Genomic DNA, 16,913 nt, shown 5'->3' with positions numbered 1-16,913 from the left:
ACAGGGCTTATGACGTGTCGTAGGCTGGTTAAGATATCACTTTTGCACACGTGATATATTTACCAATTCTACCCATGATTGACAAACACTACAATTTTTTTGGACCTAATAGTTATATTGATCAATTTCATGACACAGTTTGTGTGAGTTCACAACAACCATTTGTGTTGGATGGAGGAAAGTTTTTATTAAGCAAAGACTCTTTTCATTTGTACGCAAGTTCTGAATCCTGGATTATATTCACTCACTGAGGCCCGCCTGAGAACATGATTTTAATAAAAATTTTGTTTTTTAAATTTTTTTTTCTCAAATATTTAGAAAATTTATTTATTAAATTTTCATTTTTTATTTTTATTTTTATACTTTTCACAATTGTGTTAAAGTTTTCACAATTCAAATATTTCATCATAATTTTAAAAAAACAGCAAAAGTAAGAGATTTAGCTTTTCTTTAATTTCTTATTTGAAAATAATCTCTTTAATAATTTTAAGCTGGTATTTTCGCAAATTAAGTGATTCAACTTCTAAACCTTCTAAGGATTATCCGCTAAGATTCTACTTAAAAGGCTTGTAGGTAGGTATCACAATAAAGAAAGGACTGAGAGAATTAGTAAGAAATTAAATCAGGTTTATTTTTTCTTTAAAAAATACCAAATTCTTTAAATCAGGGTCTCAAACATGAATACGTTGATAAGTCTTGTCAAGCTTAACGTACTAGTTTCTGATATCTTAACATGGATGAAAAAATAATTTGGAAATCTGGGTATTTACAGAGCTTACGACCTGTCATAGGCGATTATTTTTCTTTTCCACTAAATCGTATTTCAGGAGTTATTTTGATATTTATTATCTCAACACAGGTAAAGAAGAATATCGAATATAAAATATAATATAATATTCAAGAACAAGGTTTCTAAATCGGTTCATATATATAGAACTTCCAAGTATTTCAGTAGTGTGGTTGTCAATAATTTGTAGAATTGGTGAATGTTACACGTGTGTAAAGTGATCACTTAAACCAGCCTATGACGGTTGACAGCCCCGTAAATGCCCGGACTTCCATATTTTTCTTCATCTTTGATGAGATGTCAAAAAATAATAAGAATATCGAAGTTTGGATAGAGAAAAGAAGTCAGGATTAAGTGACACACAAGGTGGCTTGGTGGGTCTCTGCAAAAATATTTTAAATATGTTTATAATTTCTCTTTTAAATAAGTGTACACAATTTATGTGAATAAAAAAAATAATAAAAGTAAAATATTGTCCAGGCGGCAGTGCCGGACTCGTACCGCGGCAAGTACCGCGCGCCCACTCACGGGCGCTCTGAGCGCGAGCTGAGCGCGCTGTACGCGGGCGACGTGCGCGACCTGTGCGCAGGGCTCTGCATCACCGGGCGCCCCGTGTGCGCCTTCATCGCCGAGAGCCTGCAGAGCTGCGGCGGACAGATCATCCCACCCGAGGGCTACTTCCAGAAGGTGTACGAGTAAGTACCACTAGTCCTCCATCTTCTTCTTTTTTCTGTGCCACTTCTAACGAAGATGGGCGATCATCATGGTTATCTTGAATTTTGATGCTGCAGCTCGGCACAGTGATTTGGTGCTTCCGCCAAACCATTGTCGTAGGTTTTTCAGCCATGATGTCCTTCGGCGTCTTTGAGTTCTTCGCCCCTCAATCTTACCTTGTATGATTAGGTGGAGAAGATGATATTTTTCATTTCTCATGACGTGTCCGAAGTACATCAGCTTTCTCTGCTTGATGGTCCTCCATTTATAACTGCTAATTAGCACAAAAAGGTGTACGAGTGAGTACCTCACTGCAAACTGCTACTCTTCCGTCTGTAACTGCTAGTCAGCACAAAAAGGCACTTGAGATTCTAACTCGAGTTTAACTAACTGCCAAATGTTAGAATTTTCGTAAACTGGACAGAAAAAAAAACTTTGCTCACAGCCTGTGCATCTCTACAAGATAAAGTGCGTCACATCACCATATTGCGAATATGGACAAGATATAGGGGATGCAAACCATACGTTCTTTCACTGTCCGCTCACAACAGAGAAGGAGAACATTCAAAATAGCTTAACGCAGGCAGAAATTCAACTTCCCACCCAAGTATCCACCCTTCTTTCTGGACCTAATTCTAGAATTGCAGTCATAATTTTTAAAATGATAAAGCTAAACGCATTTAAACTATGATTTTTTATTATGAATTGTTATAATTATTTTATTTGTAAATAAACATAAAAAATTAACACCGGCAGAAACATTCTCTAACTAGGTAACTGTTGAGTAAAAAAAAGTAAAGAAAAAACCTTCCGGAAGACTTTCGACATTCTAAGTAAACTACAATAATATCCAGTTTGCCTCCTAATATTTTCACTAATATTTCCATATCAGCACAGGGTGTCAATGAGCTGTGTGCGGCTCAGACACTTCAGTTTGACGGCTTCTAGTTGAGATAAGTTTTTATATGAGAGTTTATAATTCCCAGGTATGTAAGGGCAGCCGGTGGTGTTTGCATCGCTGACGAAGTACAGGTTGGATTTGGCAGAGTTGGTAGTCACATGTGGGCCTTCCAGACTCAGGGAGTCGTGCCAGACATCGTGACTATGGGCAAACCGATGGGCAACGGGCACCCAGTAGCTGCAGTAATCACCACTAAGGCCATCGCTGCCAGCTTCAGGGATACTGGCGTGGAGTACTTCAATACGGTAAGAAAGAAAAAAAAACACCACTTTTAACATAGACTTTATTCTTATTTTTTTCCTTTTTTCTTCTTTGTGTGTCATGTAAGGTGTCCCCGACGTTGACTATCACTTGAGATCATGTGTTTATGTCTTGAGCAGGTCTAAACAGCTCCTCATTTAATGCGGCTGTTCTAATCCTTGTCCAATTTCGTATATTCTAGAGCCAGATCTGCTTTCTGTCCACACCTCGTCGACCCTCTATTTCACCTTTTATGATTAGGTGCAATACTTATACTTCTCTCCTCTTAGCACATGCCCCAGGTAGGACACCTGCCGGACCTTGATATCAGTCAGCAACTGTATCCTTGCTCTAGCTTTTTGGAGAACATTTACGTTGCTGACCGTATTGGTCCATGGGATGTAACATTTTACAATACAAACACATTTCGAATTCGTCTCATAGTGCTGATCTTGAAGGTCTACGATTCAACTCCGGATAAAAGCATGGACCAAACATGGCGACTAATCATTCTTTGCCTCAGATTGAGATTATAATTACAGATTTTTTTCCAGTATTGATTCATAACGTATTGTCGATTTTATTGATATTTCGATTAAATTTCTTCTCCTTACGATCAGATCACCATGAATCAAAATTAATCATATTGCTGCTATAATTTTCATTGAAAAATAATTTTAAACGTTACTGATATTTAAACATCAAATAATGATGGGTTTTCATAAAAAGAATTAATACATAATATATAAATAAAATACAGGATAAGCATATACATTTTTTCTTCCTTTGTCTTTATAATATCAGGCTTCGTTTGAATGTTTTTTATTGATTACTCAAGTACTTAATATGGGTCAGAGTCTATGTAATTAGAGAGATTAATAACTTATCAATTTAATTGATATCGCTAAATTTAATTAAGTTACTTAAAATATAAGGTCAGTAAATACACACATGCACACGTACATACATATATGCCTTTATATCCTGAGTATTCTTATCCGTATGATATACCACTCGTATATGTGTAATAAAAAAGTACGGTATTTATGACATTTTATCCTTCTATTTACTATACTCGAATAGCTCTGCCTATAAAACGATAAAATATTACTGGAGAGCGCCTGTTTGCCAATATAGTAATACGTTTTAAGTACATCAAATATACGTATTTTTGAAGATAAGTAAAGAATATCCAAAGAAATTATTTCAAGTCACACTATGGAGGCGATTTATTTTTCAAATGTTCGTATTATTAATCAAGTTGTGGTGGAGTGGGTTCGAACCTTGAAACTCGGACTCAACAGTCCACGTCACTAACCATAGGACCACAACCTATGTATATTTAATTTATAAAGCGTATATTAAGATTTCATTAATAAATCACATTTTTAATTTAATTTTCACTTGGTAAATACCAATTTTTCTTAACATCTATTGTGAAACATCGCTCACTCCTTTCAACAACGTCAAATATCAAAAATCGTCAATTTCCAGTTGTGCATTTTTTCTGAATGCCCAGAAAATGCACTATATCCCAGCAAAAGTGGCATATTTTTAAATTAATATTTACCCGCTGCAGGGCACAATGTGTTGATTTAGCATTTTGAAGAAAATGTATTGTTTAATTATTTTTTTAAATGGAGAAAAAACATTTAGGTTTTACCTAAAAAGATGTGTTGCATAGTAAAAAGTTAAAAAAGTGGCTTGATATTTATTTTTAATGCATTTTATTATATTCTTCAACTTTGAAAACGATCACCTGAAAAATCAAGTTTTTTGATATACTTATGACGTTGTTGAAGGGAGTGAGCGACATGTTTCGATGCATTCCGCATCATTTTCACACCCCACACAGTGTTTGAAAATGACGTTGAATGCATCAAACACGTGCCATAATAGATTTAAAGAAATAGTGGTATTTGCCAAGTAATTTTTTTATAAAAAACGTATTATATTTAGAGACCATACGCATGTTGGAGTCCAAGATAACCTTTGATATGTAAGTGAGTTAAGTGAACATAATATTGACGCAACGATATTATGATTGTTTTTGCATGCTGAGTGTGCACGATGAATAATTTTACAGGGCCGAATCGAACACAATAAATATGTGACGCCTATTTTAAAAATCCGCCAGATCCAATTTTATAAGATTTTAAAATAAATACTCTATCAGAATGCCGATTGTGGGTTTTATTGTTTAAAATATTTTATACTTGAAAACTCTGCTTAAAAAATACTTAAAAACAGCGTTTTATTTCAAACTCCGCTATATTCATGGAACTTGCCATCTGACCCATATCGGCCAATCAGATAGCGGGGATACGTAAAAAATTAAGATGACTTCATTATCGGTTTGTGTCTCTTGTTTTTTTTTAAATCTGAAATTTTTTCTACAAAAATAGGAAAATTCTCTAATTCATAATATTTAATCTGAAGATAGACATCTTTTTAACATAAATTTTGCTCGGAGAATTTAGCATTTTTTGTAAAATCGACTTACATGGATCTGGCGGATTTTGAAAGTAGGTGACATATATATAATATAATATTTTATAGTACGTTCGCCTCCGTGGTGTAATGGTGAGCGTGTTTAGCTATTGTGCTAGAGTTAAATTTATGAGGCGAATATGGTTAATAATAGAAGCAGAGGAAGACCGTGGAAAACTTGGCATGATCAAGTATTTAGTTAGTTTGTTAACTTTATGTTTTCTTAGTTGTGTCTGGATCATAAAGAAATAGTAACACTAAAATTATTTTCTCATTAATTGATTCGGCAGTAGCTTTGTGGTAATATCTATCTTTTTTTATTTAAGTTTTACTTGGTACCAATACTAAATAGTGGTATAAACCAAGTAAAACTTAGATTAAAAATTGTTTTTACCGAAATCATCATAATGCCGCCCGAACTCTAAAGGGCGCTTGTCCACTACTCGGAATTTTACCGTCCGGCAGTCCGGTTTTGAAAAATGAAATCGACTACGACAATTAAGCCTGATCGAATTTACGCGCAACGTGTTCACGCACCGATCAAGAGCTCCGATACGAAGAAAGACGGACAAAAGCACAAGCCAATCCAAACCAATCATCGTTTTAAAACGCTAACTGACGTGTCGGATGGTGAAATTCCGAGTGATTCCGTGTAGTGGACAAACGCCCAAAGAGTTTAAAATTCTCGGTTTTTTTAAATGAAATTTTCGGACCAATATCCTCATGTTTTAGAGCCGGCTCTGCGCGCACGCGATCATCACGCCTGTTTCCACCAAGTGTCATTAAACTCTGGGTATTGATAAGCTGCAAGGCTGTTTGTTTGTTACTGTTTACTCGGAGATATTCGTATTATTGTGTTGACATGTTCTGTTGCTGACTCAATGTATTAGAATGTTACATATATTGCGATAATTGATGTTATCTCAATTTCATAACGCGTGCTTTTGACAGACCTACATGCACAACGCGTGGGCTCTAGGAGCGCGCATCTCGTGTCGATATGTAACATTTGTATTTTTTTTCAATTTAAATTATCTGCTACTGATTATTTAAATGAAAAAAATGTGATTGTTATGTTATACTTATATTCTTTAGAAAAAAACATCAAAGTAAATTCTTCTATATCCAAATCCTTCTTTAAAATCTGAGTTTCTCCGATTAAGAATTATTTATACATTTTGACATCTCGACAAAGTTGAACAAGAGTATGAAGTCTGAACATTTACAGGGGTTACGACCCATCATAGGCTGGTTTGAGTGATCACTTTAAACACATGTAACATTCACTATTCAACCCATGATTGACAACCACTCTACTCAAATTTCAGTCGCTTCGTGTGTAAGATCACAACATTACTTTTTTTTTAAAGAGAAATATTTTTATTTTTATTATTTACACAAATATTTCAATTTTACGGGGCCACAACCCGACACTAATTTTATTTAGTTTTATTCCAATTTAAAATCGAGATCTATAGAATGGAAATTATCCTTATAAATATTCTATTATTTAAACTCCACCCTTACCGTTCTGAAAAGGAGGCTAACCCCATAAATAATATAACCAGAGCAAACGAAGTTAGTCAGGATAATGCATTAGGTAAAATCTACCGCAAAGATACTTCAAAGTAGGAAAATTCTATTCGTCGCGAAATATTTGAAGATAAATTTACTTTTGCGGGAACTAAAATTAAATCTAAGTTAAAGTTTCCCGCCGGCGCAAAGTAGCCCCTTCGTCAGAGCCACCGCTCTCCCGAAATCGCGAAATGCAAATATGAAATAATGAAGTATGCAAGTTTATTGTAATGAAGCCTTGGCAGGGTTCTCGCTAATTGCTTTGTTCAATCCCACCCTTGGGGATGCATGGGACTGCTATGTCGGTGTGAGCTTTATACTTCGTTCCTGCGATGCGAGCGGCTGAAACGCGAATTCAAGAACGCTGATTTTTTTTATTGTCGAGTTTTGTATTTGTCTTCATGGCGTCGTTTTAATTTTTCGCGTCAGTGTTATTTGTGTTCATTAACATGTAAACTGTTATACTGCTATGAAGTTTTAATTATCCATGAAAACAGTATTTATATAGGTATATATTGTATATATATATATATATATATATATATATATATATATATATATATATATATATATATATATATATACATATACATATATATATATATATATATATATATATATATATACATATACATATATATATATATATATATATATATATATATATATATATATATATATATATATATATATATATATATATATATATATATATATATATATATATATATGTATATATATATATATATATATATATATATATATATATATATATATATATATATATATAAATATATATAAATATATGTGTGTGTGTATAGATATTTATGTTAATATATTTACCAAGTATGCTTTAATTAAAAATGCATAGTTTATTATCACAAAGTGACTGCCGAATCAATTAATGACAAACAATTTTAGTATTAATATTTGTGCATGATCCAGATAAAATTTACAAACTAACTAACTATCACGTTGCTTCTTTGCTGGGGTAGACAAAGAGTTTAGAACGCCAAACCAATCTGTCTTTGCAAACAACATTTGCTTCTTCCACATTCATGTATCTCTTCATACATACCCTTCGAATATTCCGACTTCTGACCTGACCACTTTCAAATATTTGAAATACTCGATCATGCCAACTTTTCCTTATAATCCTCTTCTTCTTTTACCAACCACACTCACCTTATAACTTTGTTCAACTATTCTTTATTCACTTATTTGATTCACATGTCCAAACCATTTCAACACACCATATATTACCACCCTCTCGGTAATTATTTTAATCAATTACGGATAAAATGGACATGCTCAAACAATGTTGAATCCTTAACATAGCCAATAATTGTCAATATCAATTATCAATTCAAGTGCCTGTCCACTTAGACTCTGATCAATACGCCAATTTGACATACGTTAGCTGGTGAATTCTAAAGGCAATCCAGAGAACGTTTCACAAAGTGTTTGTAGGATATTGAACGACAACAATACGACGAAACAGACGTCATTAGAAAAGCTAAAATTGGTTTGATGAGAACACATTGAAAGCTCCGTATTCCAGGATCTGATACAGAAGCTCTCAGCTCTTTGTCAGACCATTTACACATATTTTTTTCATGAACTTATTAGCAATATTATAAGAAAGTATCAAACAAAAATTTCTCCCGATTTAACTGTGGATTTACATTTAACAGCTTTCAATGTCCTTGTTACTAGCAATCTAAATAAATACAAATTTTTAAAACTACCACCAAGTTTCTAGAAGTGCCCACGTATAGGTGGAGAATGGGATTACTACATTATTGTAGTTAGTAAGTTCAATAAGTCAGCTAGATCTAAGTTCCAACCCGACGGTAGGTTCCAAGGCATTTGCAGAAAATGTTCAGTTATCGCATTTACCACTCGACTATTACTCTCCGGCATTCTATGACAGATCCCTTTAAAAAGTTTTTTTATCGGAAGAGTAGGGAGAGAGAATAGAACGCCACACCACTCAAATACTTTTCAAACATTCTTCACCTCTTCCACATTTACGCATCTCCTTATACATACCCGCCGATTATTCCAACTCCTGACCTGACCGAATTTAGTTATTTGACGTACTGGATCATGTCAAGTTTTCCTTGGTCTTCTTCTGCTCTAAAATTTGTTTAACTATTCTTGCTTCACTCATTTGTTCTACACCACTCTTTTATCGGTAATACATATTTTAAGTTTTTCATTCTTTCCTTATTTCACCATTCGAACATCGTATACCATTTTGCCGCACATTCGTCTGTGAGATGGCATTTCGATTGCGATCAGTCCATTTTTATCCTTATTTTGCCAATTTGATGCTTCACTTCCAGAAATATTTTTTTCATGAAACAAGAACACCTGATGTGTGTATATTAGGTTAAAATCGTTAAAAACAATAAAAAAATGTATTAAAAAAGAACGACACCGACAAGACACACAAGGTGGCTTGGTGGGTCTCTGCAAAAAAAAGTTCTAAATATGTAAAAAAATGTGATTTAAATAAATGTATACAAATAAAATAAAATAAAAAAAAATTAAAAAATGAAATCACAATCCTAATAAACTATTGAAATCACAACCCTAATTCACAACCTTGTACAATATATTTACTACGACATAGAAAAACAACAATACAATGAAGACCTTATGTAAACAAAACACCCTTTTTATGCATCGCAGTAAAGCAATCAATAAAAATAACTATTAAAAAAGTTAAACTATTTATTTTTCAGTATGGCGGTAATCCAGTGTCATGCGCCATTGCGAACGCAGTTTTAGACGTCATCGAAGACGAGCAGTTATTAGACCACGCCCAGAGGGTTGGAGGATACTTGCTGCGCGCTCTAGAAGTACTGGGGACTAGGCATCCGCTGGTGGGTGACGTCAGAGGACTAGGGTTGTTCTCTGGAGTCGAGCTGGTGCTAGATCGGGAAGAGAGGACGCCTGCTACGCAGATAGCACAACACGTTGTGGCAAGGTAACGGTTAACATTTATTTTAATTTTTTACAAATCAACAATTTACCCTAATAGAAAGGTATTAAGATGATATACACATTACATGGTCCAGAGAGATAAGGCATTGCCAGCATGTTAGTTACATCTGTCGAGTAGTGAGAGGATTTGTCTTTGCTGTAGAAACAAGTTGGATTACTAAAATAAGACATGTAATAGACCACTTTTTGGAGTTTATTAGTACAAACATGACTAATTTCGAGAACTAGATTCGAGAACAGATTTTCTCATTAACACTTGAAAATAATATTTTCACCCATTAATGAGAACATTTTACAATGTCGAAATAGTCGTGTTTACATTTATAAACTCAAAAAAGTATTATTAAGCAACTGTTTTATTTTGTATTTAAATCATCATGTTATTATACAAATGTAATACCATGCTACAACTTTCAGTCGTTAAACTAATACATTTGGTCGTAGAGAAAAGGGATTGTTTTTTGTTGATGTAAACACCACTAGTTTCGAGAATTGGGGAAATAAATTACGAACTGTATTTTCAGCTGTTTTTACATGAGTACACTCAAAAATGGCATGACATACTTAAGTGCTTTATTTTTATATTTAAACCATCATATTTTAAATATGTATGAAAAAAATATGTATTCGATTGGATGTAAGAAATGGCTTATTTTTATTTTATTTTTTACAAATAAAAGTAATTGTAAATACAAAATGTATTTTCCCCTGTTGATGATAGTATCTGAAGTTCTCGAAACTCGTCGCGTTTGCATCAATTTACTTAAAAGTGATCTTAAACGAGTGTTTTATTTCTATTTTGGAATAAAGTTTTTGAATATATTATTTTGAGAAATAAAAAGACTTTGTTTTTTGATCCACCCACATTTTTACTAACAACCAACTAGTTTCGGCAACAACCTGTTGCCCTCTTCAGGGTTTAATTCATGAATTAATTTAAAAACAAACTATTATTTCTCAAAATAATATATGAGTAAATATGATTATAAGAGTAAAATACTCGTATAATGTTGAGATTTTTATTTATCTCTTTTCTAATTTGAACAGGATGAAGCAAGAGCGCATACTAATCAGCAGCGATGGACCAGACTGCAATGTGCTGAAGTTCAAGCCTCCCATGGTGTTCTCCGAGCGAGACGTGGACAGGCTGATATCGCTGCTGGATTCCATTCTTGAGGAAGTCGAGATGGAGATTGGGATGCGGGAAAGAGTGGAGCCAACGCGACTCACACTTGAAGTAAGGCCTTGCTCAATAATGCTAATAATATTATAAATAACTGTGACAGGTGCTCGGCTGTTCAAAACACAGTAAGGGACATTTTTTTTATAGTACGTTTTTTTTGCATTTTTGGACTAAGTAGAATCTACTTAGTCCAAAATGCAAAAAAAACGTACTACAAAAAAATGTCCCTTGCTGTGTTTGAGTTGGGCCAGCCGTGCTGTGGCGTTGTTAGGTAGACGCTCGACTGCCAAACCGGCATCGCGGGTTCGATTCCCGACAGTTGCACAATTAATTCAAGATATATTTATTTTTAACGGATCTGGATGTCCGTGGTATATTTTTACATTCATCTTCCATATCCTCACCATCCTACCTGCAAACAAGCCTCCTCTTAAAAAAAGGCTTTGCGGGTTATTCCTTTAAAAAAAAAAACTAGCTAACTAACCAACACGTCACTTACTCGCAAGGAAATAAAACGCCACACCACTGTGTTATCATATATTATTCGCCTCATCTCAACACGCCTATCTTAATTTTATCGATAATACTTATCTGAAACTCGCATTTTTTCACCATTTGAAATTCTATCATACAGTAAACTTTCTTTCTTATTTTGTCTACTCCATAATTCATGTTTACTTCTAAACATATTTTATTTTATATGGTAAGAATATAAAATATAAAATTACAAATAAAACTCCATACTTTATACAAACTGCTATGAATATTTTTTTTGATGGTGAAAATATGATATTTTAAAGCATAAATTAAAACAACTTGTGTTCACGTACCTTATGTAGTAGATTGTACCATGGAGGATTTTAATTCCGTTATTTTTCGAATACTATAAAATATGGAAGAAAAAATGACTTCCCCTTGGTGTATCATCCCAAAACATATAAATTCCCTGTCCACCAGTATTATGCAAACTAAGTCATCTCTGGACGAGTGAAGTTTTCATCATATCAGTCGCGAGATGAGGAAATAACGAAGTTGACAATTGTGCAACTTGAGCGAAACGGAGAATTGTAATCTGCTTCTCATAATAAGATTTAAGACGCCCGCAGACAACTTCATCCGACACAACTAACGGCGTCACAGCTTCACCAGCAAAAGTATCTCCCCCCGCAAAACGTATGGAAGCACAGTTCTTCATGGTTTGAAATAATGACGTTTTCGTGAATACTTGAAAATCGTTTAATTCATAAATAAAAGGACAATTAATTAATGTGTCATTTGAAATATTACAATTTCTCGGATTTTTATAGTCTTTTGGAATTGAGCCCCATAAAAATATATCTGACATTATGTACACATATCGCTCACTCCTTTCAAGAACGTCATAAATCAAAAATCGTCAATTTTCAGTTGTGCATGTTTTCGGAATGTCCAGAAAATGTACTATATCCCAGTAAAAGAGGCATATTTTTAACTTAATATTTACTCGCTACAGGGCAGAAAATGTTGTTTTTGGATTTTGAAGAATAGGTATTGTTAAATTATTATTTTAAAAATACAAAATATTTTTCAAATGGAGAAAAAAACCTTCAGGTTTTACCTAAAAAGATATGTTGTACAGTAAAAACTTCAATAAGTGGCTTGATATTTATTTTTAATACATTGTGTTATATTTTTAAACTTTAAAAACGTTCTCCTGAAAAATCAAGTTTTTTGATTTATGACGTTCTTGTAAGGAGTGAGCGATATCTGACAATTATATATTCTTCTTCTTCTTCGTCTTGGTGTAGACTTTATGGCCATTTATATATACACAAAAATATATCTGACAACGTTTTGAGTGTGTCCAAATACGTGTTCACGAATCCACATGGGAGTTCTTTTTTTTACACGTAGATAAAGAAGAACATGGTCAAAGAGTCTTAGTATTTACAGGGGTTATGACCTATCAAAAGTGATCACTTTACACACCTGAAACATTCACCATTCTACCCATGATTGAGAGCCACACTACCTACTCAAATTTTCGGAACTCTTAGATAAATTATGATCCATCTCATGACACAGTACATATGAGTTCACAAGAGCCATCTATGTTGGATTGGGAAAGCTTTTATTTAGCAGAGAAAGCCTTTATTTAGCAGAACACTAGATATTTTTTTCATGCATTGAAACGTCTGAAGCGCCTTCATCTATGTTGAAATGTAAAAATGTAAAAATAAGTGAAGAAAACGAAGATTTGTGAACAAGTATTTGGACGCACTCAAAATGTTGTGAATACATATAAGTTTAAACTCACACTTTTTTAAATTACCTAACGTCCAAGCGACTCTGAAATCTATCTACGGCTTATGCAACACCGCTTATCATGTCCCTACTTAGGATTCAACTTTATAAGTTTCATAGCCGATGCCTACTCGTTAGTGGATTTACTCTTTATGTTTAATGTTACTATCATTTCATGTAATTCATGAGTGAAAATTCTTAAAAAACACTCGCTTTAAACTCACATCCTTAACGAGATAACTGTTAGTGTTTTTGCCTAAAGTTTTTTACTCAAAAATTGCATGAATTGAAAGTAACTTTGAACATAAGAAATAAACCTACTCACACTTGAGACAAGGCTTTAAACCTTTTAAAGTTGGAATCGTTTTTTCTAGGTATGTTAGATAGTTCAAAAACCCAATTTTGAAAGGGGTGATAGTATTAATTAAGGTATTTTATAACACAAAAAGTTCCAAACCCGACAATATCATTCGGGAAGCACTTACTACGCTCTGGTACATAATAACGCTAGTACTGGGAGATGCGATAATCCAACTTCATATTCATATCAGATAATAAGGGAAGTTCTTAACGTATTTTGTTATGCCGCAACTATGCCGCAGCTTGGGAGTTAAAATTTGTCTGGCAAAGTCTGGTATCAACTATGGACGAGTACCTACTCACCCTGGAAAGTTGCCGAACTGACTAGAGCTATTTCAACATTTTCCTAGTGTTAATATTTTAAAATCATGGCTGTATCGCGTGCTTAAAATTGATATTTTAATACTTTATTACTTTTTGAATAGTTTTTCAATTGAAGAATGGGAAAATTCATAAAGAATTGAAAAAATTCACACCATTTTTGTGCCTCAAAATTTATGTAATTTTTTTAAATCACTTTTTAAAATTGTAGAATAGATTTTTAAATTGAAATATGGGGAAATTAAAAATGAATGTCATCAATTTTTTACTGTTTTTATGCCTTAAAATTTATATTGAAAAAATTAATAACTTTTTAAACATTTTGAATAGTTTTTTTTTAAATTAAAATATAAGGAAATAAATAATTAAGGTCATCAAACTCACACTGTTTTTATGCCTTAAAATTTAATTTAAAAAAATCATCACCTATTAATCTTTTAGAAAAGGTTTTTTAAATTGAAATATGGGGAAATTAATAATGATTTTCAAAAAATTCACTCCATTTTTGTCCAATTTTTTTCACAAATCTGGGTTACTCCACTTAAGAATTATTTTTACATTTTGAGATCTCAACATAGATAAAGAAGAAGTCTGGGTATTTCAGGGCTAATGAGCTTTCTTCAGCCGGTTAGTGATCATTTTAACACACTTTTACACTTGAGTGTCTAAAAATATTTTGATTTTTTCAAACAATGATTTTGATCATATTTCAATTCATAAAACTTATTTAATTAAAAAAAAGTAGTAAAGTAAAAAGTAATAAAATAATCTAGTTGAATAAGCTGCGTAAAATTAAAAGTCATGTTTTCAGGCGTATCCCAGTATATAAAATTATCCGGTTAGGATCTTGCGTACATTTTAATGAAATCAACCCTTCTAATTAATTTGGTGTTTTCTTCTTTTTCTAGGTTTCTGTCACCAAACTGGATACTGCTCCATCCCAAGAAACTTCAAAACTTTGCACAGATCTTCCATTGAAATCATCATAATTCATAATTTTAAATTACCGTTCAATTAATATAAAACTTATTGTAATGTCAAAACTATACTTGTAGATATTTTACTACTTTAAAATTATTAGAAAAAATGAAATACATACCAAAATATAAAAAATCACATCTCAAAAAAAATCATCGATATTAAATTTCCTAAAAAAATCAAATACATTTTTTTAAATGTATAATATACATAAGTTTGGCGATTGAAAGTTATGCTCACAAATTTTGCTACTTTAGCATAAGAACACATTTTTGAGTTTATTAATATACAGACCACAAGTCTCGAGAACTAGAAAGTTTTATAATGAAAATTTTAAGAATTCAGTTATCATAATATGTAGGAAAAAATATTTTATTTTCTTATACTAATGTAAGTATTTGTGTATGTGTGTATATATATATATATATATATATATATATATATATATATATATATATATATATATATATATATATATATATATATATATATATATATATATATATATATATATATATATATATATATATATATATATATATATATATATATATATATATATATATATATATATATATATATAAATATATATATACATAAATATGTATATTCACACATAAGGTTAATTTGAGGTTAACATGAGAAAACTACTCACATTTTCCGCAAACAATTACCATTTACGAAGTAGGTTTGTTGAAATTTAATATTGAAAAAAATGTGTTTACGCGTATTTGTTTTAAATAAAAAAAGGTAAATTGATAAATTTTGTCGAGGATCATTGTTAAAAAATAATTATGTAACTTATTTTAAGTATTTTTGTCACATTCGTAGAATAAATGGTAATTTAAAATTGTATATTATTGTATCTAGGGAATAGTATAAAAGTAATGCAAGTAATTTTAAATATTTTTAAACACATTTTTTAAATTATGAAAAAAATATTAGTATTAAGTTTTTTAAAACTATACATACACATGTGCCTTATTTCTGCAGATAATGATCTGTTTTATTTTTATGTACTAATCGAATAAATTATTTTAATTATATAAACTATTTTATTTTCCTTTTATCAGCCCTGTGAGTGAGTGAAAAAATGAGTTTATTTTTAATTTTTTTATCATACACAATAATTACGAATTTAAAATGTGCCTTTACCGAGTTTTTCCATGCACAGGGCATAATATCAAACGTAATAAATATTTTTCGAAAATCATCTCTTTAAATATTCATAATCTTATTCTGAAATGTATTGTAGATTTACTGTACCTATACTTTTTCCGCTATAAAAAAAATATTGTTACAAATATTAACGATTTTTTGTTACTGCCCTATTTGCGCTTTGGAATATATAATTGTAATTTCTGCATTGTTTTCTCAACCAACTTTAAACATTTCTAAGATGTTTAGATAAAAGTATTACTGATTCACTAAGATTATTCATTCTATAATAATTCATCTTTCTTAAAAATTGTTCATAAAAAATATCATTAATTCATTTATGTTTTTCATTTTTATATTGTGTTTTAATATATAAACTAATTTTATAATATTATAACACTGCGTTTATAAGACACAGTGCCCTATGCACCATTGGGGTGCGGATAAGGGTTTTATTATTATTATTATTATTATTATAAATATATATTTATTTATGTAATACCCTGATGATGTGTGGAAATGTCGGAGAATTACATAGCCTCGGGGAAAATATGTCAACCGTTTCGAAATGGAGTCACGCTCCTTCCTCAGGGACCCACAAACTCAGACCAAAATAAATAGAAACCGAAACTAAGAGCGTATAAAGAAATATGATGATATTAAATTACGTACAAAAGTAGTATAAACGAAAGAAATAACAAGTCAAGCTAGAACTGGTAGAAACTATTAATGAAAAAACTTTCCATTCCCGGCGGGTTAAGGAGGCAGTCTATGATTAAAACTTCCTACAATATCGGTATTTTAATATTTTATTAAACTTTATTGGAAAGGTTTGAAAAATATTGGCAGTA

General features: G+C 31.8%; 1 protein-coding gene across 1 annotated transcript in view; it reads left to right on the top strand.

Annotated features, from left to right (window-relative positions):
* Positions 1-15,272, top strand: part of LOC148303812 (ethanolamine-phosphate phospho-lyase-like) — a 38,882-nt gene extending 23,610 nt beyond the window's left edge. The window contains exons 6-10 of the mRNA XM_088269325.1: positions 1,268-1,482; positions 2,488-2,707; positions 9,518-9,762; positions 10,827-11,016; positions 14,835-15,272. Coding sequence (XP_088125451.1) covers positions 1,268-1,482; positions 2,488-2,707; positions 9,518-9,762; positions 10,827-11,016; positions 14,835-14,915 — 951 coding nt within the window. The 3' untranslated portion in view covers positions 14,916-15,272. The remainder of the gene's footprint in view (positions 1-1,267; positions 1,483-2,487; positions 2,708-9,517; positions 9,763-10,826; positions 11,017-14,834) is intronic.
* The last annotated feature ends 1,641 nt before the right edge of the window (positions 15,273-16,913 follow it).

The sequence above is a fragment of the Brachycentrus maculatus genome, unplaced genomic scaffold (genome assembly GCF_059751285.1).
Source record: "Brachycentrus maculatus isolate JH-2025_06_01 unplaced genomic scaffold, ASM5975128v1 h1tg000345l, whole genome shotgun sequence".
In the NCBI taxonomy this organism is placed as follows: domain Eukaryota; kingdom Metazoa; phylum Arthropoda; class Insecta; order Trichoptera; family Brachycentridae; genus Brachycentrus; species Brachycentrus maculatus.
The sequence above is the reverse complement of the archived record's forward strand: the minus strand, read 5'-3'. Positions and strand labels throughout refer to the sequence as shown.